The following is a 22,670-nucleotide window of genomic DNA, read 5'->3' as shown; positions in this document are numbered from 1 at the left end:
GCCATATGCGTCACCCAAAAAATCAGATCTACCGATGAACCAGAGGTTACACACTTGTTTAGCAAAGGTAAATATTGTGGAGAAATGGTAGTTAAAGTCCACCTTGTCTGAAAAACAAATATATCCAAGTGATTAACAAGTGGCAAAGAGAAGTAAAGTGCAAAGTGTGTGTGTGTGTGTGTGTGTGTGTGTGTTTGTTTGTGTGCTGATTTTTAAAAAAAAGTGTAGTTTATTTCTCAATTTTAGCGCTTAGATTTAAATCTGGAAAAGTGCTATGAGAGTTATTTCACCTTCTTCTTTTCAGCGGGTTACATCACGTTTGTGTTAGTGTTTTTGAGAAAGATAGAGGTTTTGTGTAACGCAACGTGCTGCAGATTTGAATCATTCTGCTCATGCAACATGCAACAGTGTTTCTCAGCTGTGTGGGATTTCTAAATTCAGAGTACTTGTTGCAACTTTTAGATGGACAGAATATGAAGTACAGCGACACTCAGCAGCACAGAACAGCCTTTTAGTAACAGTGTTGAGTTTGTGCTGAGCTCAATTGAACACTGGTAAAATAACAACTGCATTTGTTTTATTAAGTTAAATACCATTTTATAACACACAGGAAACAAAATAATGCAGTATTTTAAATGAGGTTTGGAGCAACTAGGACATAAAAATATCTCCATAGCACAATAAAAGTGTGCTGAAGCCAAACTTCTGGTAGGATTGTTAGATTCAACTTTGATTGTCTCTTTGATCCAGGGAAGAAATTTTGATATATTCAGAGTGTTAATCCACTCTCCCTCTTCTCCTTTTCCTGTCATTCACCATGTCATTTTTGTTTTGCATTTTGTATTTAGGACACTTTCAATCTCTTTATTTTGTTTATTCTGAGCCTTTTTGGACCTCTTTCTCCCATTGCTTGTAACAAGCACTTAACCGTAATTAAATGCTTGTTATCTTTTATCTTGTATGCATCTGGAAGGATAGTAATAAAATCATGTTAACTATCCTGTGCATACTGTTGTCTTTGACTTTTAATGTCTGTATTTTGTTCTCGCTGGACTTTATCTCTCACTGTTTGCGGATAGCCATATTTATTCAACTTTATTTGGATGAATTTAATAAAGTAAATAGCACAGACGTAAACACCAAGGCTCTTTGATGTGGGTCTATGTGACTTAAGCCAACTCAAACATTTGTTTGAATTGTGTGACAAACCAGCTGAACCCCAGACACCATAGTTTCCAACCTCAGATTTGAGTGTCGATGTTCACACAGACACAGGACTCCAATGTGTCTTCAAGTGAAGCGTCATGGAAATTAATCTTATAGACTGGGCATACTGTAGGAGAGGCGTACATACACAGTGGCTAAAGTGGGTCGAGCCGCTGACCTTTGCTCCTTTTTTTGTGCCCCCAGGACCAAATACATAACTAAATGTGGATTTTTATATTTTTACTGGTACTACCCTTTACAACGTTTTCTTTTGCCTGAATGAACACAATGCAAGATGTTCTTTGTCAAAATGTAAGTGGTTTACTCTAAAGTAGGAATGTTTCATTCTTAATTGATTCTCATTAATCATTGAATTAGTGTAAAGTGTACCGAACATTGACATTACTTTATTTAAAAGCATTCATGTGACTCACATTCAAATAGTACGTTAATTAAGTCTTTTTTAATTGATTTGAAACCTGCCTCAGTCTAAGCCAAACAATGAGTCTGTCATCCTTCTACAAATGATTCAGTGTCTTTGTTGTCTTGTGGTCAAATAACTCATTGCTCTCCTGCCCTGACTAAATTCCTCTGTATCAGCTATGTTACAGAGTGAGTGTGTCACCTTAAAAAACATTTGTACTGTGGGTCCTATTCTGATGTTTCTATGTTAGTTAAAGTACCCATCTGTCTGTCTACCATGTGTCTGCTAGAGTTAATCATTCCTAAAAGTGCTTACATGTTACTTTAATACATGGTGTCTAATTACACCATGGTTGCATTACCTAAACGTCACCACCACTAAGCTTCCAACTTTTAAGAGAATATAAAGGCGGTCTAGTGAGTAGGTGACTTTGTTCAACATGAAGACATTTATGTCTGTGACAACCACTATAGTCTCATTTAGCCACACTCAACCGCCTTTTTTAAGACGCTTAAAACTTTCAAAATTCACGAGTGGGGTATCTACTGACGTATTTCATGTCGTAGAACAAAATCTCTTAAGCTTGTGTTAACCACCACATTTCCTGCATCTAACCAAAAACCCATTAAAAAAAACCAGAGACGCGGGAACCGGACGTATAAAAATGCAAACTAATTTCCAGGTTTTAGGACTAATTCCTGCAGCACTCTATAGGGAGGGAAAAAATGTACAAAAAACCCCCTGAGAATAAGGCATTTGTAATCATGCCTATCAGTTAATTTTGTATTATTTTCCTGTAAATGTATTGAAGAAATTAAAAGCTAACTAATGGAAGCTATTTGTAGGCTGAAGCGTAATAATTATTGAGACATGAAACATGAAAAAGCAGAAATTGGTGCAGAGCATGCATCATGCCAGCAGGATGCCATCTGGAGGGTGTCAAGTCAACCTTTTTATACAGCAGTTTGCCCTGTAGGTTCCCCTGATTTCCATCTATTTTATCTCGACTTCTAGCCACATACTGGAAACCAACACACTCTTTATCAATAAAAGAACGGTCTTGTCATACAGAGATATTGATATGATATAGATATGAGCGTGGCAACACATTTTCAGTATCATGAACATTTATGATGGAAAAAAGGAGTAATTGAAACACCATTTGAGTCTTCTGATGAAGGTAAGAGAAAACAATATTTGAAAGAAATATATATTTTGCCTTCCTGTTACAGAGCAAACACTGACAGAGCAACGCAGACACAACCACCTCTCCCAAATACAATGAAAGTACACTGAAGCAAAGCTTTGTGTAAGATTGTTACATTTAACAATCCTTTGCGTTGAGAATCTTGTTGATCCAGGGAAGGAACTTTGAGATATCTGTATAGACATTGGGTATGTCTGGGTAGTCACAGTTGCCATTTTGGGTTTTGTTATTCCACTTGTTGAAAGACACAACACCAACTGCCTCCCTGTTGCACACCAGAGGACCACCAGAATCACCCTACGAGGAGGAAATATCTTAATATGTTCATTCATGATGATATAAAATGTAGATGTTGTTTAGATTAGAAGCAAGTTGAGACTTTCTATTAAAGGACAGAAAACATACCTGGCAGAATCCTTTGGTTGTATTATATCCACCTGCACAGATAACGTTGTCAGGAGGATTACCCCACATATCCTTACAGACTTGCGGCTTAATGATAGACACATCCACCACTCTCAGCTCATCTTCACTTTTACCACCACTTCGAGTCCCACCCCATCCAGCCACACTGCAGATTTGCTTTTCTTTCACTTCGGATTCGGCACAGGGAAGTTTAATTATTTCTACTTTGTTGTCCAGTGCAACCTTGCTAGACAGCTGGAGACACAAAATCAGAAAGTAAAAATTAAAAATTAGCAATGTCTAATTGTATAACATACTTCCTTTTATTCAGCAGGTTTCAATTTAACAAATAATTGCTGGAATATGGAGCTGATAATAAAAATAAATAATTTGACCACCAAAATATATGATGTCACCTGAGAATATGCACTTACTTTGAGGAGCATAATGTCATTACCAAGTCCTACACGCACATAAGATGGGTGTTTGCATTTCTTTTCAATGTCTCTTACTTTCCCACTATCAATCATCTTGAGATTGTGGCCGCCAAGAATTACACGTGTCCTGAATGAGCGATCATTGAGAGGTTGTCAGTACATTTTCTAGAATTATGCCAACAATAATAGCAAACAAAGACTAAAATATTTCTTGTCAAAACCTGGTTTATATATGATGAAGTATTTTTTAATTAATTTCTAAATGTATGAATCAAAGATTGCTGGAAGAGGAAAGGTTACTCACACAACGTCACAGTGCGCAGCAGTGAGTACAAAGTCCTCACTGATGAGGACTCCTCCACATACATGTACACCACTGCTGATCTGCAGTGATGCCATGAACTGCATGGTGTTCTTCTGGGCTTTTTCCCCATCTATGATTTCACCCCCAAGTGCTGCAAAGATCAGTAAAAATCTATATTAGGTTAATGCCCCATTAAATAGTTGCAGGATAATAAAAAGAAGAATCATACCGTTTTGTCTGAGACATGTCAGAAGATGAAAAAACAAAAGTCTGCGCAGACCATGCATGATGCCAGCAAGACAACTGACTGTCTTCTTGTGTCAAGTAGACCCTTTTATACAGCGCTTTGCTTTGTTGGAAAGTGTGATTATCATCTATTTAATGTTGAATTCGAACCACATCCTAGTTGCAGTTTGCAACTTGTGTTATCTTTGCATTATCTGATCTGTTTATGTTATCTGGCGCTTCAACAACCTGAAGCACATACATTATGTGATCAGTATGTGATGAGTTTAATACACATTCATTAATTCTTCCTCTTCTTACTTTTTATGGCATTTGCCATTCACTTTTTGTTTTACTTTTTGTATTTAGGACACTTTCAGCCTCTTGATTTAGTTCATTCAGGGCTCTTTAAGACCTCCCTTCCTCATTGTTTATGAATATCACTGAGCTACATTAAGTGACTTGAACACAGATGCAACACCAAGATTCTTTAGTGTGGAAGTCAAAATGTGTCACTGAGACTATTTGGCTGTTTTGGGTTTTGGTGAACGGTCCACTCAATGAATCCCTTCTTGATCTTCTTCCCTTCACTTCATTCATAATTTTTTTTCTGCATTTTTCAATCTCTTGATAGCATTAATTCTGGACCCTTTTGGACCTACTTCTCCCGACTGTTTGTTCACATTAAGTTAAATGTTCACATTAAGTTAAATGAAATTGGGTGAATTTCATGAGTCAATAACATTCTGGTGAATATCTATTTGAATACTAAAGATTTTCAGTTGTTTCCATTTGGCTGTTTGGTGAAACAGGCCGCTTACACATTTCTTTGAATGCTGTGATGAACCAGATGAAACTAATGTGCTAGTTTAATCCCTTTGATCAATATTTGACAGCAAGTGGCCTAAAGGAGCATCATTACTGAGTCTGTTAATGTGTCTCAGTTTACCAGAATAGAGCATGCTTTTACACTGGGTGAAAATACAACAAGTTTCATGAAAAGTACAGTATATTGTACAGCATTTGGAAATACTAATAGATTTATAACTAAGTATATATATATATATATATTACTGCAGACTTTATGTCTTATTAAAGAGTGAAATCAGAGTATTATAAGATTAAAATACGTTAAATTTCTGTTTGTAGATCAAATGATTACCAACTGGGTATAGCTGTTTTAGCCTGGCATCAATCTGGGACCTCTCCGTTCATTTTCGAGTTCCATGGGGCATTATCAACGATTCACAATCACAATTGGATTGACCTGCAACCAATCTGAGTCCAATTGAAATAAGAGTCCAGTAACATGAAATAACTTACTTCTAATAACGATAACTTAGTTTCAGTGAAGATAGATATGCAGCTATGTACATGAGTATGGGATTTCATTTTCATTTCACCTTTGGTATATATGACAATTTCAGTATCTGTCTTTTTACCCACACTAGTGATGTGCCTCAAGGGATAGCAGTGTCGCTCAGTTGGTCCACCACTTTGGTCCAGACTGAAATATTTCCACAACTATTGGATGAACAGCTATGACATTTTGTACAGACATTTGTGGTCCCCAGAGGATGAATCCTACTGACTTTGGCGTTCCCCTGACTTTTCCTCTAGCCCCCCTATGAGGTTTGACATTTGTGGTTTTTAGTGAAATGTCTCGACAACCATTTATGACCTATACTGCAGCCAGCCTCCAGGGGGTGATAGAGATGTTTTGGCTTCACTTTTGGGGAGCTGTCATGTTGTCCATCTTTATATACAGGCTGTATTTGAAACAGTCTTCTACATACTACTGACAGTATGCGGTATGAACTACATACTGTTCATAGTAGTATGCAGTATGAAACTGTCAAATCGATTTATTTTGCAGTATGCCAGGCCAGGCTTAGCTGGTTTCTGGTTTTGGACAGCAAAAGTAATAATCATGCAGGTATTATGCCCATACCTTACAAAAATCAAACAAACTTTTCAGTGAGGCCTTGTTGATCTAACATGAGTGAAGATTCAGTGACTAGGTTGCTTATTTCTCCCCTCAAATTTGTCCAGAAACAGATTGTGGTGGACTGCTAAGGTGAAATAAGTGAAAGTTTATGTAACGTTAATGGCAGGTCTTTGCATTGTGGGCCACAGTATGCGAGGTAGACTGGTCTGATGCATACTGGAGATTTTTTCCAAATCAGTACGACATCCAAGTGTTTTTGACATACTGCATATTTTGCTTTTGTTTGCATACTGCATGCTACATGCTACATTTTGGCCAAATCTGCTAGTATAGTAGGCGGTTTCGAATGTAGCCACAATCTATGTTACATCTTCACAGAGCATGGCTGTAGATTCTTAGTCTTGTTACATCACCACTAATTCTTCTATAAAATCTGTGATGTCATTTACTGATGACACTAGATTGATGGGCACAGATGGACATGTGTACTAACTTGGACACACTGGAGAGGTGTCTGAAGAAGTGTGCAATATGGTACGATTTTGCAGTTTTAGCTTAGCTATGCTAAATAGATTGTGCAACCTTGTCGTAACACTGCTTGTAGATATGCGCTCTGCAACATATTTTCAGTAGCGGAAATGCCCAGGAAATGTGCACGCATGTATCATAAACATAAACATACAGGCTGTTAGCTACTTTGTGGTGTATGCATCATGTTTCAGATCAGAATCTCTCTGCACAGAGCGTTTGTTTTTATCTCCTTGCCTCCCCCCTCAGCTAATGCTTGCAGATCTGGTGGTGCATCAGGGTGAAGCATATTCGTGACCATTATGAGACTGATTGCAGGTTTCTGTTGCAAGACTCCTTTCACCCTCCGCCACCATATTTTTCATTTTGCATGTTCGACACTCTAAACCTCACTTTTTGGAAGCTGAATTGTACTTTCTTGCCCAGTCGAACACAAAATCAGAAAGCGAAGGTTTAAAACTGGCAGATTCTTTTCTGACGCTCTTTTTGACCCCTTCTGTCCCTGTTTGTGGTTACACCTCAGCCACATCTAGTGAGCCTTAGATTGAGGAGTTAAAAACACTGACATAAGACCAATCTTCTTTGGTGTGGATCTACTTGACACAGCCCACTGAACATTCGTTTGAATTCTGTCATAAGCTAGATGAACCACGGAAACCACAGTTTCCAGTTTCAGGTTTAATCTACAATGTTCTCAGTCACTGCTATGAAACACATGCTTGTAATTTTAAATTCCTTTCATTATTAATGGACTGTTGATCATTTAGCATCATTACATGTTTTATTTGACCAGAATCCAAAATAGGTTTAAATTAAGTCATAAAAATCCTATTGAAACATAACCATCTGTACATCAACTAATATACAAACAAAACACACGCATACACAAACTTGGGTAGGGAAAATCAATGGTAATACATTTTGCATGATTTTTAAAACCAAAACAGCCTTCTACTAAAACAAAGGTTTATTTTATATTTGTACTGATTTTACATCAGGGTATTGCAAGATGGACTTGGCATAATATCCACCAGCTATAGAAAATAAACCAGGAAACAGGTCCCTTTTGGTTTAGTAGTGATTTGGATTTTTTTGAGGGGCTCTGCTGGGCCTTTTCACTGCAACTAGAAATTATGTATTCTACATTGAATGTACCCTTAAATGTTTTGTGAACACATTTTGAAAAGAACAATTAAGCTATATAGTTGCTTAAATACAATTTCTGTCTTCTGATGAAGAATGTAACCATAGGAAATAAAGTACAGCATTTGACCATTGACATTAAAGTTTTATTTTGCATTTCAGGAAAAGAACACTGACAGAGCGTCTTAAACTCAGCAATGTCTCCACAACAATAATAATAATAGTTTTATTCATAGAGCACTTTTCAAGCAAAAACCAAAAAGTCCTTTCCAAAGAAATTAGAAAAATGCTATTCTAAGGCTATTCTGTAAAAGTGAGTTTTATGATGAGATTTAAAGGCAGCAACAGTGTCAGCCGAACTGATGCTGAGGAGCCACTACAGTACAATACAATGAAAGCATGCTGAATTGTCACATTTAACAATTCTTTTTCTTGAGAATGTTTCGGATCCAGGGAAGGTATTTTGATATATTTGTATAGACGTTGGGTACATTTGGGTAGTCACAGTTTTTCCTCATGTTGAAAGAGACGACACCAACCGCCGTCCTGCCGCACACCAGAGGACCACCAGAATCACCCTGTGAGGGGGAAGAAGCTTCATTTGTTTATTCAATTTCTCAGACTAGAAGCCATTGAGACTAGAAACCAGTAGACATTTTTTTATGAACGGACAGAAAACATACCTGACAGAATCCTTTGTCTGTGCCATATCCACCAGCACAGATAACATTGGCAGGAAGATTAAATTTAATTTTAGCCCATTCTTTCTTACAGACCGCCAGGTCAACAAATGGCACGTCCACACCTTGCAGCACATCAGCAACTTTACCACCAGTTCTTGTGAGACCCCATCCAGCTACTCTGCAGTTTGCTTTATTTTTTATTTTAATCTCAGTCTTGGGAAGTTGAGTTGGTTGTACTCTTTTGTCCAGTCGAGCTTTCTTAGACAGCTGGAGACACACAAAATCAACTGAATAGTGATGTCTGTAGTTTGTGTTTGTGTTTTGAGGGGGGACTTGAATTGAATTAAACAGAACATGAAAGTAAGAGATTTTACTGTCAAAATGCATGATTTCACCTGAGACTGTTTGAGACTGAGCTGATTAAATATCTACTTACTTTGAGGAGCATGATGTCATTACCAGATCGTAAATTGTCAAAAGATGGATGCTTGCATCTCTTTACACCGTATCTCATTGTGTTGTTATTGACCTTCTTGAGATTGTGGGTGCCAAGAACAACACTTGTAGGATTCCTGAGCGAATGATCATTGAGAAGTTGTCAGTAGTCAGTAGCAAATAAAACTGCAAAAACTGATACATCTTTTTGCAAACTATTACACGAATTATGTGAATTAAAGGCTGCTGAAAGAGGAAAGGTAACTCACTCGTCGTCACAGTGTGCAGCAGTGAGCACAAAATCTTCACTGATGAGGAATCCTCCACATACATGAACCCCGTTTTCTTTCTGGACCGAGGCCATGTACAGCATTAAGTTCTCCGGGGTCTTTTTACCATTTATGATTTCAGTCCCACGTGCTAAAAAGAGGGAAAAAAGGTTGAGGTAATGTAACATTTGTAGACGAGAGACTTACAACCAGATTCGGTCATCTTACCGTTAAGTCCTAGACATGTCAGGAGATAAAAAAGCAGAAACTTGTGCAGATCATGCATCATGTCAGCGGTAAACTCCTGCAAACCTGTTGTCTTTGGGGCGACAAGTCGACCCTTTTATGCAGAAGTTTGCTCAGTAAGCGACCCTGTGGTTTTCAACTGCTTCATCATGACTTCTTTAGCCACATCCAAAGTTCATCGGCGCAATGTGGTCAGCAAAGGCACAATGTCTCGTGCAGTACTGACATTGTTACAGTAAATATAAAGCCTGCGGATCTGCTGAGCCTGAAGCACATATGTACATTATGTGATCAGCATCACAGTCTGTAATATCAACTTATTAACCCTCTTCTTCATTTATTATCATTTCTCCTTTTGTACCTACAGCACTCTGTCAACCTTCTTCTCTCACTGTTTGGATACCACTTGGCTACTTCAGCTTAAATGAACTGAAATGAAAAACCGAAATTATTTCTGTTATGGATCTACTTTTTAGCAGTGACCTTTGTGCTGTTGTTGGCTTTAGCCACTGCGATGCTGCACCAAAAACTAAATGAGTGACAGAAACCGCAGCCTCCAGCTTCAGGTTTGAGTGTCGATATTCTCACAGTCTCAACTGATGCTCTAAAGTCATGTGATCACTGACTGACAGCTAAAAGTCTGAAAGAGCGTCAATGTTTTCAAATCCAGAGTGTGGAAGCATGCAGAGAAGAGCAAATAGATTAAAAATGGCTTAGTTATGTGGTGTAAATATTTCAGTTATGATATTGCTGGTGATGTGTACAGCTTTCTGTCTTTCTTTCCTCAAGCCGAGTGAGTAGGATGACACGGGTAAAACAGTGACTATAGACGTTTAATGACCCATTTAGGGGGGTTACATGTCTTACACATTGCTTGTATCACAGTCCTCAAAACAAAAGACAAACTAAGTTTATTTCACACTCACAGTTTATTTAATTGACAATAGTGATCCGGTCATGTTATACATTTAACACAGACTTATTTTGAATCTATTTCTCCAACCGCTCATTTAATTTTCCAACCATTTTCATTTAGCATATATGCCACTTTCATACCCCCGATTTTATTCATTTGGGCCATGCTGGTTCTCCTTCTCTCACTTTTTGTGCAGATGAACTTTAGGCAAAAAACACACATGCAACACCTCCCCACCCACCCATAACCCAAGCATTTCCTTGAATTGTGAAACAATCTTGATGAACCAAAGAAACCACAGAAAATTTCCAGCTGCAGATTTGAGCATTAGTGTTCCCCCAGTCACAGTTATGAAACCGTAGATCATTATCTTTTTGTATCATTATATAACATATAACATTCTAAATGATGCCTGTTGATGTTATCATTGATCATGTTTGGCTGTAGATACCGTGGGCTTCATGCAAACATTTAGCATAAACACTAGTTGGATTTGTGTTGCACCTCAAGCAGTGATAGGAGAGCAGTAGGAGACAATATAGTCAGAAATTATTAAGTACTACTTTAAATTTAACCTGAATATTTTCTTGGATGAAGAACTTTTGCATTTGTGTCTTCTTCTAAGTTTCTTCTAAGCAACTGACAAAGTGACTTAGACAAAGCAATACATCCATAATCATTTTTTTTATACAAACATAAATCACCAAAAACAATTTGTAACATTGTTACATTTAACAGTTCTTTTTCTGGAGGATCTCTTTCATCCAGGGAAGAAATTTTGATATGTCTGTATAGATGTTGGGTACATCTGGGTAGTCACAGTTAAATTGGCTGTTAAAGGAAACAACACCAACTGCCAACTTCCTGTTGCACACCAGAGGGCCACCAGAATCACCCTGTGAGGAAGAAGGAGCTTCGTTTGTTTGTTCATTATTTAAGATTTAAGGTATTTTTTATGAAGGGACAGAAAACATACCTGACAGAATCCTTTCTTTGTGCCATATCCACCTGCACAGATAACATTGGCAGGAAGGATATTATGCCAAGCCCTCTGACACTTTTCCAGCTTAATGATAGGAACATCCACCTCTCGCAGATCATTAACAAATTCACCACCAGTTTTTGTCAAACCCCATCCAGCTACACGGCACTTTTGGTTTTCTTTAAGGTTAATTCGTTGACTTGGAAGTTGAACTGGCTTAATTGCTGCTTTTTTGCCCAGGTGAGCTTTCCTCGACAGCTGGAGACACAAAATAAGAAAGTAAAAGTTAAAAACTGGCCACACGTCATTTCATAACATTGCCTTCTTATCCAACAATCTTCAAGTTTACAAATAATTGCTGGAAATGGAAATGGAGCTGATGGCAGCTATGTTTAGTATCCTCAGGCTACCAGGCTACATACATACATGCATAGTACATAACTGAATCTGGCGAGTCCCTAGGTGATGTCTTCCTGTACATGCCGAGCTGCAGCCTGTATGCTGAAGAATACAGGCTGCAGCTCGGCATGTACAGGAAGTGTCGAGGGCTGCGAGTATTGTATGTATCATGGATGTATTTGGAAAGCTGGACGAGGCGCCACCAGTCAGCCTTGCTGTTAATTTGTCCCACTCACAGTACTGCAACCAAAACAATGACCTGCGGTCCAAAAAGCATTTTCACCATTATAAAAGAGACGTCTGTATAACTGTTGACAGGACACCTTGAAATTGCAAACAAGGTCACTTGTTACTTTATCATGAATTTTTAATCCATGAAGGTTTTATATTTGTAAAAAGTTTCCCAGAGCCAAGAAAATCAAACCCAGAAAGTAGAAAACATTTTTGGCTTATGATCTGGGCAAGCAATTTTCATACTGGGCACCACTTTTTAATTTAGTTCCTATAATACATCCATGTTTTGTATGAGATCTGGTATCAGCAGCAGTCAGGTTGTGTTGAGTATACAGTATGGGTCTTCACAGGGAGTGCATACAGCTACGGTAAGCCCAGATGGGAAAATATGAGTCACCACCTGCACTGCTTAAACGAAACTAAACCTTGTACTCATCAGTAAACGAGTGGGTTTTTAACACTGCTTAAGGTTCAGAATAGAAATGCTTCCATTTTGATCACTGACCTGTAATTAGTAACACATAAAAGCCACGTAGGCGGAAGAAGTAGAGGGACTTTGTCATTGTCAGACCTCGAGTGTGAGCATATTGATACTTCCTGGTGGCAGTATGTACCAGGTTTTGCTGTTAGTGCTGGTGAATCAATAGGCTCGATAGGCTCTTTTTCTATTTTCTCAACATAACTTCATCATTTGATCATAAAGATGCATGATCTCACTTGGGACTATGACGCTGAATGGAAATCTACTTACTTTGAGGAGCATGATGTCATTCCCAGATGCAGGTCTCACATAAGATGGGTGTTTGCACCTCTTCACGGTGTATCTCATTGTTTCATTGTCAACCTTCTTGAGATTGTGGGTGCCAAGAACAACACTTGTAGGATTCCTGCATAAATAATGATTGAGAAATTGACAGAGTTATTTAAGTCAGAAGAATCAGAGATCGCTTGAAGAGAAACGGTAACTCACATGCTGTCACAGTGCGCAGCAGTAACCACAAAGTCTTCACTGACAAGGAATCCTCCACATATGTGACCCTTGTTGTTCTGCACCGAGGCCATGTACAGCATCGACTTCTTCTTGGTCTTTTTACCATTTATGACACCACTCCTCAGTGCTACAAGGAGAAGGAAAACATTTTAATTAATTGACGTCTCATTTGTGAGCTGGAGGATAAAAATCAGATTTGGTAGTCTTACCATTTCCTCCGAAACATGTCAGAACATGAAAAAGCAAGAGCTTGTGCAGAACATGCATCATGGCGGCAGCACTCAGTCTGTCGTCTTGGGGCTGTCAAAGACCCCTTTTCTGCAGACCCTGTGGTTGTCACTTTCATCACCTTCTAGTCACATCCTGTCTTTTTCCACTGTCTTGAACATATGAGTAGACATGCAGTACTGCTATTGTTTCAATCAATGTAGCAATTGCTTACGAGTTTAACACAGTCTGTCACATTAATGCATTCTCCCTCTTCCTCCTTTGATTTCATTAAACATTTAAATTTTTCCTTCTGTATCTGACACTTTCAGTGTCTTCTTCTATGTTTTGGATACTACTTAGTCACAGTTTTGAGACTAATGTTGTCGTTAAAATTCTTAGATCATTTGACAGCAGTCGAAAGAAGCTCATAATTCAGTCTATCAATGTTTAAAGAACTGAACATGTCAAGTAGCCAACATCACATTCCCAGCAGAGAGGACAGACCAAAGACTTCAAAAGTTTCTTTGCTTTTTGACCATAAGAGGGTGCCACTCCAACAGTTTAACCCATAAGAACCCATGGTGACACCAGTGTAACACACACTTCAAAGGCCCCAGAATCTTCCTTATACAGCTTTGTGCTTGATCTTAACTCATTAAGTCCCTAAGCGACATATACGAAACATCCTGGTGTGGTGGTCATGTCACAGTCATGTGACTGTGACAGGTCGGGACCTTTTCAAAATGGTGGTGTGACATGTATACAAAAGTGAAGGAAGCAACTCATTTCAAAAAGCCTGTATGTTGATACTAAAGGTAAGTTAAAACCCATTTAACGATTCTATTGCTTTAATAGTGTGTCCTGTATACAGTCAATCTGTTTTGACCATATTTCTTGAACAAATTAATATAAAACAATAAAACAAGTAAATTTATCATAAACGCCCAATGTAACGTATATGTAACATCACAGATCTTTGACATTAAGGGGTAGTATAAAAAAAAGAACATCAGAAATGTCTTCAGTGTGGTCCACTTGGTCTGTGGTGTATTCCCCATAATTTTCCTTTGAGGGCAAATGGGTCTGGGTTCTTATGGGTTAAGTTACAGAAACAACCTCAGCAATACCTTCCGCCTTTCTGCAGTACAAGCCAAACAATAAGCCTTTCAACTCATTGCTCAACTCCCAGAGCTAAATATGTCTGCATCTGCTGTTACACAGTTACCCTGTTAGTTTACAACTTGTTTTATCGGTTATTGATTGCAGCCAAAATGTTAATAGGTTAGCAAGTTCCTATATGTCTGCCTACAGTGTGTCTGCTGGTGGTAGTCAGTCCCAGATGTTTCCAGTAAGGCCATACCGACAGTATCTTTCTCCTGGCAAGTTCATTTTGCTCCCACAAGGGAAATGAATTATTGATAAGTGGATGCAAGTTAAAAGTGTGTCCTTCTTTACCCCATAACATCCACAGTGTATGCTCAAAAAGAAAATACACATAATTTTTGTGCAGATTTCCCAGAGTCAAAACTCCTTTCTTGAGCCATTTCTACTATTAAAAAGCTTTTCCCCCTATATGTTACCTCTGATTATGCCATTTGGATTAATACTTTTGCTTAAAAGGGTTTATTTTAAGCAACCTATGAAGTCTTTGTCACAATTAGTATTAGTATGGTTAGTACTTCATGATATCCAACAGAGGGTGCCAGATTTTGCAACAAGACTTTAAGAATTGCTCTGCTTTTTGACCATCAGAGGGTGCTGCTTGTCCATCAGTGCAAATCTAATGTGAAGTCACAAATTGAGCTGTCTGATGAATCTTCCTGATTGCATCTGTTTGCCTTATGTGGTCCATTAAAGTCAACTCATTTTAAGCCAAACAGTGAGAATGTCACCCCACTACAAATACACAGGGTAATGTCTCACAGTTTGTGACCTTCAGGTTGTTTATTAAGTGGGACAGTGATACATGAAATACATCCTTCTGTGGACTATATCCTAGTTACATATTAGACATTTGTATTTATAATTCCCAGATTACAAGAACGTATAAAATAAGTTTGACATGCAGCAAAATGATCAACAATAGCTAACCCTGTGCTTTACAGATTTCCATACCAGTATAACATTCAAAAGCATGAAAACCAATAACCTGATATCTGATTATGTGGTGGAGTTACATGTTTGGGATTTAGAAATTCCTGATAAACTCCAGAATCCTCCTGGTTTAGGGATGAAACACAAGACCTCAGAGCCGATCAATTTGAGCTCTTCCAGCTGCAGCTGGTGCTGAGGCTGGGGGAATGCAGGACAGGATGGGAGAAGTCACTGCATGGTACTAGAGAGCTACTGCATTGTCTTGTTTTCCAGCTTATTAGTGGTCACTTTTGTTTTAATGTAACTATCAGGAGGGTTGAGAGTGATGGTTCTGTGCTCGCCATACTATCATCATATTTTACTCTGGCTTGACTCTCTCCTTCTGGCTATGATGTCCTCTACTAATATGGTGGACGACATTCAAAGGTTGTTAGAGAAGTGATGAATGCTGTACCCGAATGTTACTGTGGCTAGACTTATGAGCTGCTCTGTAACATTGAAATTATACATTTTAGAGGCATTGTGTCAATATCATGCTTTCAAACCTTCATATAATGTACAAAGGTGTCAGGAGGGATTTGTCATTGGTCCTTTAGGCCCCTGACTTTGACCTGCAGTTGAACCTCACAGCTTGTCTCGACATAGCTGTCCTGCTAGAATGCTTTTGGTCTAAATTCTACTGTTTCACGATCCGTCTACATTTGCGTCTATGGTACAGAGTAAAGCAAACATTACATACAGCCTGTTTTCTAAGCCCTAGTTTTAGCCAGGATTTGAGTGGGAAGATTGTTCCCTTCTGTTGGAGTGGATGTAGCGTCCTTACGTTTTCCAGCCTGAGTCAAGTTCTTTCTCCTACAACACAATGACCAAGACCAACACAAGACCTTGACAGAGGAAACTGACATTTGCACGTCTTGCTAATTGTCTGATACAGCCCACAGGTTTTAATCCAATGAAAACCTTCTGCCCTGCTTCATTTCAAACCTCCTTACAGGAAAAAGAAAGTCAATTTTGACATTGTACATGAAACATTTTAGCTTTTAAGGAAGAACATCCACCTGTTAAACTTCGAAGTTAAAAAACCGCAGTGTTGAAAAAACATCGTCATGCATGCAGTGACAAAACACAGAGTCTGTCTGGTTTCACTGGCATGAAGAATTACTTCACACAGCGGGGCTTGAGGGGCAGGGTGGATAGGCTTTGGCACAGCTAAAAACTGCATGAACTAGCATGAAGCGGCACTGACTTTGGTCTTTTCCAGTCACTTACAGCCAAAGACAACCTCATGATGTTGACTGGGACGTTGGCCAACATGTGGCTGGCCTGCCTCAGCTGGCCAAACTATATAGGAGATGGTCTGTGCCCCTTTAGGCTGCCACCACCTTTTCAGTGATCTTCTTCTTATTATATAATTATATTTTTGTACATTCATTTTGATTGCTTATATACATTTTGATTATATTTTAACACACTCTCATGTGAGTTAAAACGTACCCAGTGCCACTAAACGGTCACAGTAGCGTGACCGGTATTTGATGTATGTCTACAGGGTATGTGCAAGTGTTTGCACAGAAGCAACATTGTCTGTGCGAAAAAATGTTGAATCATAGCCTGACAATCAGCAGCTGAAGCTACTTTAAATAAAGAGACTAAGGTAAGGTAGCATTCGTTGATAGCGTTTTATACCAAAGCCTTGAGTTTACAGTTGAATAAGTGTGGTCTGACAGAATAGCAAATGTTAAGGTTGTTAGTGATATAAGGGCTATGTATCGATAAGGCTATGTCCACTTTCTTACTGAGAATCAGATGAAAAGATAGATACCACTCTCATATATTGAAGCAGCAGCCAGCAGCTAATTAGCTTAGGTTAGCATACAACTGGAAGCAGGGGGAAACTGCCAGGCTGGCTCTGTCCAAAGTTTAAAAAAATCTGCTTTCCAGCACCTCTAAAGCTCACTAATTAACACATTATATTGCATTTGTTTAATCTCGAGTCTCCACCGGTTGCTTGGCAACCTCACGGTGACAACCGTATTCCAGGAAGTGACTGCTCTAGGCCAAGAAATTTCAGCACACAACACCCCCCCCCCACACACAAAACCACAAGTTGCCATTTTTACACTTCGGTTTACATAACTTGAATAATACAGTGTGTTAATTAGTGAGCTTTTGAGGTGCTGGTAGGTGTTTTTTTTCCTTTGCACACGGCAAGGCATAAGAGGTCAATCTTTTCACCTAACTCTCGGCAAGAAAGCGAATAATCTATTATTGTATTAGTATTTCTATCCTTTTAAATCCCCTTTTTTGGGACCAAATTTTGTGCAGGAGAAAAGAAATTGAAAATGTTTTGGACACCCGTGCCACCAATATAACAATTGAATCCCCACACTGTAACTATGACGTCTATGTCTGTACAAGTAATTCTCATTATCTGCCTCAGTACATATCTTGCTAACTCTTTTCCTGTTTGTCCACCCATATTACATTAGACTCATTTACTTTGCTTGCTTTTCCTCTCATCCATTCTGATTAACACAGTCATCCCTCCGTCCATCTCTTCACCTTGTCCCCCAGTGTCTGGCACGACTGCAGGCATCCAGAGAATGCCTGACATGGGGTTTGGCCGGTCTGCACCACATACCAGCGGTGTGGCATGGCAGGGCTTTAGGGGAAATGTGGCGCATGTGCCACTCAGCAGCCCTGTCTAATGTCCAGTAAGTGGCTTCAGACATGAACACTAATCCACTCAGTGATGAGAAGGCCTCAGTCTGATGGCTCTGCTGCAGGCTGCCAAGACTGTCCGAGCACACTCTCAGGTTCAGACAGAGCACAATGGGGACAAACACGAGGCTTCAAAGGGAATCATTGCAACTTTAATGAAATTGAATTTCCTTTGCAGGTATTTGACTGTGATGAATCAATTTGTTCATGCTTTTCCTTTCTCTTATGAAATATTTATTTTCAAAAGGAGACACGGGGCAGTGAACTCTGTCTTTGCTCTCATATGAAACAGAAGACATATGAAAAAGCAGCATGTGAATAAGATAGCTTTGGAACATTTAGAAGGCCAGTATTTTTTATTTTGTGACAGAACAAGGCTCACCGTAAGTGATACCACTGCTGGTGACAGTCATCTCATTAAGTCAGCAAACCTTTAACCCTGATATTCATTCCCCTTAAAAGTAGTTCCAAAGTAAAAAAAAAAGATTTTACACTCGATTCATGACTGTGCCATTACATCAAGTAGAAGTCTAGAAATTGTTTGCAACATACATTTCTAAAGGTGAATTTATACAGAAAGTTAAAATTTCCCACGTCATTCGCGCAAATTCGACCACTGGACCATTTCTGCAGTGCATGTTTATTCGCCCCCAAACAGCCAATAAACTCAACCTGTACAAACGTTAGAAAGCTAACTAGAAAGGACGGACCGATCGTGTTTCTGGGAGTGTGCCAAGTATGCAATGAGCCACCACTGAAATTCACCTTGCGTTCTGTCTGAACACAAGGTAACAATACACTCACTTGTGTGCAGAAGGTTTGAAATTTAAAATTCAAATTGTCACCTTTAGTCACACATAAAGACAAAATTGTCATAATATGACTGTGTTAAACTTTTTGAGAAAAACACGGTATTGTTTCACAACACTCAATGCAGTGTTCAGAAGGATTCTGCAGATGTTTAGATCTGTGTTGCTGTGTGAACATTAAAACTGCAACAAATCATTTTTGCACCCCTCATCACTGAAATGAGTAGAATTCAGACAAAATCCTGAATTGGTTCTGTATACTGCATATGAATTTGGCCATAAACATAGTGTATACCTGATAACCATACACACACATGCACACATGCTCGTAAACTCACATACACACTCATCCGTCGTCCACCCTTTAGTCCATCTATTCAGCATTATAACTTGGGCTGTTTTTGTAACAAAACAAGGCCTAATCCTAAATTCAGGGAGCTGTGAATGTGCCTCAACAAATGGCAGACAAATGAGAAGGATTAGCGAGGGCCTGTGAAAGAGTGAAAGGTTTGCCATTGATCTACGGTGGTCCTGTTCTCTTTCAGGGCCACTCGGTTTGAAAACCCCACTGAGTAAGAGCATACAGGGCCACTCCAGAGCCCCCTAGGCCACCGAGAGACACACAACAGCCACAATTAGTCTCAGGAGCTGTAATGGCAATTCAATAAGCGCTTTAAAATTGTGCCTTAGTCTGTCTGCCACCCCCCAACCCCTCCCATCCCTCCCATTTTCGTCTACATACATAAGATTGGTATTATGAGTGGCGAGGGGATCTTTTTTTCTTTCCCACCCACCACAGTTCTTTTCAATCACTGTGAGAGAAAATGACCACACAGGGTTTCAAAGGTTCCAGAGGCTGTGGTTTGTTGTCGCTGAAGCAGCATGACTTGTGCCCCTGTAGATTTTGGCTAAGGCCCTCAAAATGGGCTTCTATTATTACTTTTTTCTGTCACTCAGCTGCAAATTAATTTCGAAGCAGTCAAAGTAACCTTATCTATAAACACTAAGTTTTACTGGGTCATGCAGAATGCCTTCATCCAAGTAATGATTTCATGGATGTACTGTACATTATGATGTTTTAAGTGTGCTGATATTTCCATCAAATTCAGGTTTGCATAAACATAAAGACGTGACCTGCTGTGTGGCCTACCAGGTGCTATCTGACAGACACTTTAGCAACAACATCATTGCATGACTCACCCTCTCAGTCCTCTGCTTACACTGATCAGATCAAACACAGCCCAAACACCTGTGCTCCTGACATCAACACATCATGGCGGAGGAGGGACTGAGGATGTCTTCTGGATGGCTGTCATTTCCATTCTCCTGGGCTCTCTTTGGGACATTCCTCGTTGATTTTGCACAGTGTTTAGGTTTTTCCTTTTGCTTCATGATCAAAGGCCAAAGCTTTTGATCAGGACTTCCAAAGGATCCCTCTTGTTTTGCTGGCGAGCGCACTGACAGGACAGTGGTGGAGCAATGATAATTACAGCTCCCATTTGGTGTCCCTGGAACTGGCACCAACAGCCAGTCGCACCCTCGGGCCAAGAAGAAAGGAGAGATTCTTGGACAGTTAAAATAGGGGAGAGCGGAGAAGTAGAGGAGAAAAGATGGAGGACACACTGACAAAGAGGCGAGTCAATCGAGAGAACAGGCAGAAAATGGGATTACTTTGTGGCGTTCATGTTTTAGTGTGTCTGTGCCAGCTGAGGGTTGGATCATATGTTCAGAGACAACTGTAAAATTGAAGTGTACTGTATTTTGTTATATTTGTATTGTCTTACAACGAGAGCACAAGAAAGCTGAAATATATATTTGTCTGTTGTATAGAAATTATTGATAAAATTTAAAAGGAAAATTTGACATTTTTGGAAATACGCTTATTCACTTTATTGCTGAGAGTGAGATGAGAAGGTTGATGCCCCTCTCAAGTCTGGATGCTAAGTATGAAGCTACCAGCAGCAGCTGGCTTACTTAGCTTAGCACAAAGACTGGAAACAAAGGGAAACTGCTAGCTTGCTCGTCTGTTCAAAAAATGACAATTTGCTGTTTTATGGGGGTTTGTGTGCCGGACTCTCCCTTGGTCGGAACCAGTGACTTCTTGAAGTCTCCAATGGTTTCCATGCAACTGGTCATTTTTATACTTTGGTAAAGGAGATACGTTTTAATTAATGAGCTTCAGAGGTGTTGGAGGTTGATTTTGTTCACTTTGGACAGAGCCAGGCTAGTTTTCCCCCTGTTTCCAGTCTTTGTGCTAAGCTCAAGCTCGTCATATTTAGAGTACAGACATGAGAGTGGTATTGATCTTCTCATCTAACTCTGGGCAAGAAAGCAAATGAGCATATTTTCCAAAATGCCAAACTTTTCCTTTAAATGACTTGACTATTTTTTATTTTACAATAACAATCCCTCAAGGGCGCACAGCTGAGGACAAAGACATTTGCATGGCAACAGTACTGACAGACCCCCCATACTGATATTTGTGTGCTGCACCCAGACCTTTGGAGTTGAACTACAGTGTGACTTCGCGCCATTCTGACCAGACATGTACCCCGTCACAGTAATCTCACATTATGACAGGCTGAAAGGTTGGCCTTTATTCGCCCCAAACAGCCACTATTCATCCCCGACTCTCCTTTCTGTTCCCTGAAAAGACCGAGTGGCCTCCTGTGCCACTGGAGGGCTCGTCTGTGTGTAAATGACCTTGATGCTCGGTTGCATAGTTCATAACCGCAGACCTTTCATCAGACGTGGGGAGGTCCTCCACATCAACGCCTCTCCTGCTGTGAGTTTTGTCATGATTATGATGAGGAGGGGGATTATGTCGAAGACCTCTGATGGAGATGTTACCAACACTTAACAATCAGTGCCAGGCACAAGACAAGATTAAAGTGCCATTTTTTACACTTGATGATTTAAAAAAAAAAAGGCTTGGTAGCATGAGGGAGTGAGCCATGACTCATGATTTATCCACATTTTTTATTGAATTTTACCAAACTCAGCATTGACCAAGGCACTCAAATGATTTTAGTTTGCTGAAATGAATCTACAGACTGGTTGTTCTGAGGCTTTGGCCTTATATACAGCCAACTATTACTGGCCTATAGCTGAAAGCTGTTTATGATAAGTGGATCACAAATGTACCAATATCCAGTAGTAATACCATACAGAATGAGCTGAATATGGACTTGAATACAATTACTTTTTTTCCCTTCTTTTTTTTTTAACAGTATGTCTACATTTCCAACACAAAAAGTCGACAATAACAATAAACATCAACTTCAAACAGTTAAAGAGTACAAAATGTTTTAAATATATTAAATGTTCTATTAGCGACAGCCTTGTAGTCAAGAAAATGTTAGCAAGACTTCATACTACATACAGAGAGGCAGTATGTAATAACAATTTACTACTGTGTACAAAATTAATGACGTTTCTGCTAGTGACATCTGGTGTACCTATGGATGCTATAATGCATTAATTGACTCAAAACGTATATTATTATTTCACGACTGAACTAAGGACCAATAATCAGAGACTAGATGAGACACAATGTATTTTTTCTCATACTGATTTCTAATCTATTAGCTGTGGATTGTTGAATGGGAGAAGCAGTCTGACAGAAGCATGCACAAACATACAAAGGTCATCTCAGAAAATCCAGCATGTTATCCCAGAAGTTAGCTTAGTTTCTGATGTGTCCTCGTCATATGTCGACATATACAGACAGAACAGTACATTTATCAATGTGTTTTAGTCAGTAGAGATTTTCATCTCGTCTGTACAGTCCGGGTGCAGATCAGTGTCTCTTATCCAGTAGTGTCGGTACAGTATATCCCAACAGAGAAGATGTT

At 39.3% G+C, this 22,670-nt stretch overlaps 2 protein-coding genes across 2 annotated transcripts; both read right to left on the bottom strand.

Moving 5' to 3' along the window:
- Positions 1–2,826: 2,826 nt before the first annotated feature.
- LOC139287308 (granzyme B-like) lies at positions 2,827–4,274 on the bottom strand. Its single transcript, XM_070908281.1, has 5 exons — positions 4,213–4,274; positions 3,984–4,134; positions 3,677–3,806; positions 3,243–3,497; positions 2,827–3,134 (listed from the first exon to the last, which is right to left on the bottom strand). Exons 1-5 carry the CDS (start codon positions 4,268–4,270, stop codon positions 2,955–2,957), a joined length of 774 nt encoding a protein of 257 aa, XP_070764382.1. The 5' UTR covers positions 4,271–4,274; the 3' UTR covers positions 2,827–2,954.
- Positions 4,275–8,243: 3,969 nt separating this feature from the next.
- On the bottom strand, positions 8,244–13,252 carry LOC139287726 (transmembrane protease serine 9-like). Its single transcript, XM_070908892.1, has 10 exons — positions 13,192–13,252; positions 12,962–13,109; positions 12,743–12,878; positions 11,353–11,616; positions 11,113–11,272; positions 9,443–9,526; positions 9,215–9,365; positions 8,947–9,082; positions 8,511–8,777; positions 8,244–8,405 (listed from the first exon to the last, which is right to left on the bottom strand). The coding sequence occupies exons 1-10, from the start codon at positions 13,250–13,252 to the stop codon at positions 8,244–8,246; spliced, it is 1,569 nt and encodes a 522-aa protein (XP_070764993.1).
- Positions 13,253–22,670: the final 9,418 nt, after the last annotated feature.

This window comes from Enoplosus armatus, chromosome 7 (genome assembly GCF_043641665.1).
Source record: "Enoplosus armatus isolate fEnoArm2 chromosome 7, fEnoArm2.hap1, whole genome shotgun sequence".
NCBI classification, from domain to species: Eukaryota; Metazoa; Chordata; class Actinopteri; order Centrarchiformes; family Enoplosidae; genus Enoplosus; species Enoplosus armatus.
Note: the sequence above shows the minus strand (reverse complement) of the source record. Positions and strands in the feature narration are given on the sequence as shown.

What these genes read in the sequence shown, in the direction of transcription:
- LOC139287726 (XM_070908892.1), bottom strand. Translation starts at nt 13,252, where the DNA reads ATGATGCATGTTCTGCACAAGCTCTTGCTTTTTCATGTTCTGACATGT. An exon ending in GACATGTCTAGGACTTAACG is followed by an intron (nt 9,366 to 9,442) that starts GTAAGATGACCG and finishes CCCTCTTTTTAG; the next exon opens with CACGTGGGACTGAAATCATA. An exon ending in GCTGCACACTGTGACGACGA is followed by an intron (nt 9,083 to 9,214) that starts GTGAGTTACCTT and finishes TCATTCGCTCAG; the next exon opens with GAATCCTACAAGTGTTGTTC.
- LOC139287308 (XM_070908281.1), bottom strand. Translation starts at nt 4,270, where the DNA reads ATGCATGGTCTGCGCAGACTTTTGTTTTTTCATCTTCTGACATGTCTC. An exon ending in GACATGTCTCAGACAAAACG is followed by an intron (nt 4,135 to 4,212) that starts GTATGATTCTTC and finishes TGATCTTTGCAG; the next exon opens with CACTTGGGGGTGAAATCATA. An exon ending in GCTGCGCACTGTGACGTTGT is followed by an intron (nt 3,807 to 3,983) that starts GTGAGTAACCTT and finishes TCGCTCATTCAG; the next exon opens with GACACGTGTAATTCTTGGCG.